This window comes from Dryas octopetala, chromosome 8 (assembly GCF_963921425.1).
Source record: "Dryas octopetala chromosome 8, drDryOcto1.1, whole genome shotgun sequence".
NCBI classification, from domain to species: Eukaryota; Viridiplantae; Streptophyta; class Magnoliopsida; order Rosales; family Rosaceae; genus Dryas; species Dryas octopetala.
Window position 1 is genome coordinate 11485218 of NC_141373.1, and position 7096 is coordinate 11492313.

The 7096-nt window shown below is 33.1% G+C and overlaps 1 protein-coding gene across 1 annotated transcript; it reads left to right on the plus strand.

Annotated features, from left to right (window-relative positions):
- Positions 1 to 4348: 4348 nt before the first annotated feature.
- Positions 4349 to 6122, plus strand: LOC147277212 (polygalacturonase-like). The gene is made up of 4 exons (XM_086255092.1): positions 4349 to 4771; positions 5050 to 5339; positions 5523 to 5751; positions 5904 to 6122. Exons 1-4 carry the CDS (start codon positions 4355 to 4357, stop codon positions 6120 to 6122), a joined length of 1155 nt encoding a protein of 384 aa, XP_086111218.1. The 5' UTR covers positions 4349 to 4354.
- Positions 6123 to 7096: the final 974 nt, after the last annotated feature.

The window sequence follows — 7096 nt, forward strand, 5'->3', positions numbered from 1 at the left end:
TACTCTCTTGTACTTTTGTTTCTATTAGTAAAAAAAAGGTTAAATAATAAATAATTTAGTTATATAATCATAATCAAATAAATAAAAATCACACTGTTTCTATTACACTGAAGTAGCTGTAATAAATGTTATATGACTAAATAATTTTATATCAATTGGCCGGGTCAATTTGTAAGAATGATCTTCGAAAAAGTACAAGTAGGAATAACTAAGCATTTAGATACTAAGCCATGACCTTGCACGATTCTGATACCTGTGGGGCATTCTAAATTGACCTTTCACGTCCTTAACAAGTGTCGAAGGTATATACCATATATTTAAATTTCATTTGACTTGTAAAGATTGGAAGAATATTTAGAGTTCTTAGATGTAATTTTTTACCAAAAATATTGTATTCGTTTATTTATTTGATCACAGTTAGATGACTAAATGAATTTTAATTTGGTTAATTTTTTTTCAAAAATGATCTTTAATTAAAGTGTTACTTAAAAACTAAACAATTTAATTAGATTATAAATTACATGATATGATATGGTGGTTCCAAAAGGTGATTAACTTAAATTACTATTGATCCCATTTGCTTTATATATATTAAAAGGGATTGATTTTTATAAGTTTGTTTGGAGGGGTGGGATTTGAACTTGAGATCTCAGAATTACCGATTTGATTGATTAATTTTGTGCCAAATGATTGATTTCATCCCAATATTTTGACCAATATTTCAATTTTCACCTTGTAGTTTCAATTTCAACAATCATACATGCACCTGTAGTTTGTGTTGCTCAATTCATGAAAGAATTTCATTTTCCATCAAATTTATTGACGTGCGAAATAGCCGCATATATATATAGTGCGAACGTGCCTTTAAGTGCATGACTAGGAAGCACCGATACGCCAATTTTTTGAGGTATGCCGTATCGGATACCTTGATAGCACCGATACTCACTAGATACGGGGATACGCGTATCCAAAGCATGCTATACGTATCTGTTGACTTTGACTACTCGATACGGCTACGATACTCCAGCGATACTTCTCTGATACGGTCAAGATACGGTCTCGATACGTCTAGGGTATTTTTTCAAATTTTTTTGTAAAAATGGGGGGTCTAATTAATCGCAATTTTAAAAATTTTACAAAGATCAGATCATTAGAGCCCTAATTCAAGTATTCAACGTAGCCATCACTATTCATGTGCGAAATAGAAAAGGAAGCAGAGAAACCTGTTTTCGAGCAGCCATCGTCGTTGCGATCTGTGTCGTTGTCGTGGAGGTTAGCTTGCTGCTTGCATAGTTGCGTTGAATAATCTGGTTAGCTTGCATAGTTGGGTTTGCTCTGTTTGTTTTTTTTATAACTCTGAAATCTGAATAGTATTGGGTTTAGATGATATTTGATTTATTTTTTTTTTAAGTTTAAATATGTATATATATATTATTTTAATATCCGTATCGGAGCCGTATCGGTACTCTTATTTTTTAGAAATTTGCCGTATTGCGTATCGGTGCCGTACCCGTATTCGATGCTTCCTTGCATGATAAAAAAAAGTTGGATATGATTAAGGATACTTCTAGGAACGTTCCCCTGCACTCTAAAGGCACCCTCGCAGCAGGTGACTGTTTGTCGACAAATTTGACAAAAAATAGAATTTGCCTGGAATTGCAAACGACACAAACTACATGGGTATGGTTGTTGTAATTGAAACCTATGGGAACAAAATTGAAATATTGGGTTTAGATGATACTCACAGTTAAGTTGCGCCTTAATTGAATTTTTTATAGAAAAATTATAAGACAATATAGTATAAATAGAGGTCAAAACAATATTTTTACTCAAAATAATACATAATATAGTAGTGTGAGTTGTCTATTTCAATTTACCAAGACAGTCAGTTAAGTTGTGACTGGATTGATTTTTTTTTTAATACAATATAATATAAATTAATGGACTATTTGTGATGTAATATTTTTTTATTTTTTTATTGTAGTGGCATGTGATGTAATATTTATAAATTCTAGTACCTTTTACTTGTTTATTTTGTTTGACTTTTCAACTAGTACCTAATCTAAAATGTTATTTAATTTTGGTACCTAAACTAAAAAGTTATTGAAATTTAGTAGTTAAAATCAATGGACCTTATAAATAAACCCCCAAAATAAATTAAAATAAAAATATAAAATAAAATAAAATTGTAGTTTTAAATCACTAATTAAAATTTCCAACAGATATAAGGCTGACTCTGGTAATTAAATTATAATATATAGAGCAGCCAAGTCATCTTGTGCCAATACAGGTGGGAGCAAAGCAAGAGCGGAGTGATCATACCAAGTAGTTGTTTCTGATCCATCCATTCATTCTCAAAATAAACATGTATAATACATATTAATTAATTAATTTATGTCATATATATTCAGCACTGCCTGTTCTCCTGCTTGATTAATTCCCTGGCCTGTAATTTTCAATTTAAAGTACTACGTACAAATCTATTGCTTTCTTTATTTTTTTTCTTTTAAGCAAAGGTTTGTATAGCCTCCAAAAAAGATTAATTGCAATATTGCACTCAGTCCTGCAACTGTATAATTAATGCATATACTATATACACATGTAAATAGCATGCACATTTCCTTCATTCCTTGGCTCGCTTTGTATAATTGAACCCCGCCCCTCTCTTTTATATTACAGTGTTTTCTCTTTTTGGGAATTCAAACTTTATAAAATAGAAGGAACCAAAACAACAAGCCTCCAAATTAACTAGGCTGAAAATTAAACAGAGTACAAGGGGAATGAAACAAGAAATTAACCAATTCAACACAAGCCACATGTGACAAGGCCAAACAAACTACAGTACGTACGTAGTACTTCTTGATGCACAAGAGTTCATTTTCGGCAGATAGATATAAATTAAGGAATATATATTTTTATATTTGATAAATTAAGAACAACAGAAAATAATATTTTCTTTTTAAAGATCTATTAGAAGCATAAGACAACGTGGTACGTTATTAATAAACGTCGAAAGCACCTAATGAAACATGCCTGCATTGAACTTGATGGTCATTGTCTCATTGAGTTTTGGATTAAAAAAAAAAAAAATCGCCTTTTTAATTCTTTTTGCTCCCCTTTGAAGATATACAATAGTTAATTACCTTTCACATGGTGGCAGCGTCTTTAAGCTTCTCTGTACGTAATAAATTATTTATTATTCTTGACTTGAACTAAGTTTGATTTAAAAAGAAAGTTTCTATCTTAGTTGACTTTTTGGATTATATAGATAATGAAGTTTTTTCTGTTTTTTCTTTCCATTTTTGGGTAATAGGGGATATCCGGCCCATTGAGGTAATCCTATACTCAAAAAAATTTAATTGTTAGGCAAAGAGACCTAATGGATTTGGAATTTTGGATATATGTTTTTCCATCCTTCAAAGTTCGAAATTAAGACGTCCTAGTTGATAATTTATCTCACGCTTAGTCTTGGCTAATTAAGTTTGAACTTATGATAATGTGACTTAATCTTGAGCTATATGTATATATAGTTATATACACTTGGTGCAGTACAGGTTCATTAATGAGAAAACAATCAATTTGAGTTAATCTGTTTTTGGAAAAAACAATTGTGCACCACAGAAATTAAAAGTTGAATAAAGTCAAACTCGGGAAATAAAAAATAATAATGTGAATGAACTTAATGTGAAAGAAATATTGTATATATTTTCTCATTGATTTATTGAAGAGAGGTGATATTTAAGAAAAGAGAGACCGAGACAGAGAGACAGAGAGAAATATATAATAATTAATTAAAGGTGAATTAATTGATGGTCTAAAAGTCATGAGAGGACCGTACAATTCACAAGTGGATAGAAGGAAAACCAGCTGCTACCCATGTTGGGTGTCTCAATTTTTAGGAGCATCAGGAGCAGTCACAGATTTAAGCAATTTGCAATCATTGAGCAACTCTTCTTGTTGGTGACTGTTGATGGCTTAATGTTGGGCGACTACTCCGCCAGATACTCCTCCGGGTTCCCTCCACGTGCAACGTGGCAGAATTTAAATAGAGAAATATTGCTTGGTGGCTAGCTAGTGTTGCTTGTTTGATGATCACATTGAGTGCAGAACAACATGAGAGTAACATTTAAGTTAAGCACCGACGCATATTAATTAGGCAAAGTACTGTCGATCCAAAATATGTAGTATAAATGATCTAGAGATGATGATATAGTTAGCTACATATGGTCCAATTGGTGAACCAACACACAATTATACGATCACAAATATATTAACTAATTAATCTCAAGTAGATATACGTACAATTAAGATGGCGCCTAAGCCTAATGTTGGTTTTGTTGATCTGATTTTGTTGATGCTGATGATAGCCTCCTGGTTTGAATCATCATCAGCTGCAGGTACATCTTACAATGTGGTGAGCTATGGTGCAAGAGGAGATGGGAAAACTGACTCCACCCAAGAATTCCTCAAGGCATGGTCATTGGCATGCATGTCAGTTAGGGCAGCCACCGTGTACGTTCCTCGGGGCACTTTCTTGCTCAAACCTGTGGTTTTTAGCGGGCCATGCAGAAGCAGCAGAGTTGTGTTTCAGATGGATGCAGGCACCACTCTGCTTGCCCCATCCAATTATTGGGAGCTTGGAAACTCCGGAAATTGGATTTTGTTCAATAAGGTCAATGGCCTTTCTGTCTACGGGGGACTTGTTGATGCTAGGGGAGCCGGATTTTGGCATTGCCGAAGATCCGGTGGCAGGTGCACAGCAGGAGCAAAAGTACGTATTAGTCTGTTTGTTCAATAGCAGTTACATGATTAAACGATTTTCGATTTGATTGATTTTTTACAGACATAATCTTTGAAGAGTAATATAAAAATTAAACGGTTCTGATCATAATCTTACACAGTAAAACGGCATAGTTTAATTCATTAGTATAAGATTAGCAGAGAATTCAATCCTACGTAGTACTATTACATATATATATAAGTTCAATATTGAATATTCTTCCTAAAAGTTTATATAATTAATCGATGAGTATGCATGTGTACGTGCAGTCAGTGTCGTTGTTTTGGTGTAATAACGTGGTGGTGAGTGGATTAAGAACCCTCAACAGCCAGACAATTCATATGGCGATTCACCATTGCAACAACATAGTGGTTAAAAACGTGAAGATCAGAGCCCCAAGCTCAAGCCCCAACACAGATGGCATCCTAGTGCACTCTTCCACTGGAGTTACCATCCGTGCCAGTACCATTATGACTGGTGATGACTGCATATCAATCGGCTCCGGCTCTAACAACGTGTGGATTGAACGCATTGCCTGTGGCCCTGGACATGGAATTAGGTAACAGTGTAACACCACCTTATTAACCGTTAATTTTATTCGTTTTACTCGGATTCAGATTTTTTACTTGTTTTTGAAAATATATGCAAATATAATTGATATATGATAGATATCTGCATGGATAGTGGTAGCTTTTAATTAATTTAAGTTAATGATCGATGAGCTTGGTGCGTACACATGCAGCATAGGTAGCCTTGGTGATTATGCGAATGAAGAAGGTGTGCAAAATGTGACAGTAACAAGTTGTGTGTTCACTAAAACTCAAAACGGGGTACGGATCAAGACATGGGCCAGACCTAGCAATGGTTTTGCAAGAAACATTGTTTATCGCAACCTTATCATGAAAAATGTCGATAACCCCATCATCATTGACCAAAAATACTGCCCTGGAAACCAAGGTTGTCCTCATCAGGTACGCGCGGGAGTATCTTAATTAACCAATTTTAATGTATTATAATTAACTTTAATTTTGTTTGGGCATTAAATTAAAATGAATATATAATTATACATATGATTGACTATATATTAATTTTAATTTTAAACTTTAATTTGTTGATTAAGCAGAGCTCTGGGGTGAAGATTAGCAGAGTGACATACAAGAACATAAGGGGAACATCAGGAACTCCAGTAGCCATGAATTTCTACTGCAGCTCTAGTAATCCCTGCTGGGGGATTAAACTCCAAGATATAAGGCTGACCTTTGGTAATAGAGCAGCCAAGTCATCTTGTGCCAATATAGGTGGGAGCAAGAGCGGAGTGATCATACCAAGGAGTTGTTTCTGATCCATCCATTCAATATTCTCAAAATAAACATGTATATATATAATACATATTAATTAATTAATTTATGTCATATATATTCAACATGCACTGCCTGTTCTTCTGCTTGATTAATTCCCTGTAATTTTCAATTTAAAGTACTACGTACAAATCTATTGCTTTATTTCTTTTTTCTTTTTAAGCAAAGGTTTGTATAGCCTCCAAAAAAGATTAATTGCAATATTGCACTCAGTCCTGCAATTGTATGTATACTATATATATATATATATATATATATATACACATATAAATAACATGCGCATTTCTTCATTCCTTGGCTCGCTTTGTATAGTTGAACCCCCCACCCCTCCTCTTTTATATTACATGCAGTACTACTTCTTGATGCACAAGTTAACTTTCGGCAGATTGTTATAAATTAAGGAATTGTTTTTTTTTTATATTTGATAAATTCCATGGGGCCTATAATTAACCTGTTTTTATTCATCTTTGCCTTCATGGAGGACAAGGAGCAGGTGATCGATAATATGTGATGCCAGCAGCAGACTTTGCCATCTTTGGATGTCCTCTTAATTATTTCCTTCTTGATATATATAATATTAATGCAAGTGATCCAAGACTAAGGGCCAGTTTGGTATTGATGTGAGAAAAAACAGTTGTGAAGTAAAACAACTGTCAAATAAAGTCAACTGTAAAGTAAAACAATTGAGTGTTTGGTAAACTATGTTTTTAAAAGTGTTGTGAGTGCAAAAAACAGTATCAAAATGTTTGGTAAATGTTAATATAAAAATGTTGTGACTGTAACATGATGTTGAAAGTGCATTTCACTTATTTGTTTGGTAAAAATAAAATATTTTTTTACTTGTTTTTGATATTTTTTACTACAAATTTGTATTAGCATTAATTTTTCTAAGAACAACATTATTAAATAAGTATGCCTATTATTTTTTTAGGTATATTATAATTTTAATCGTATAAAT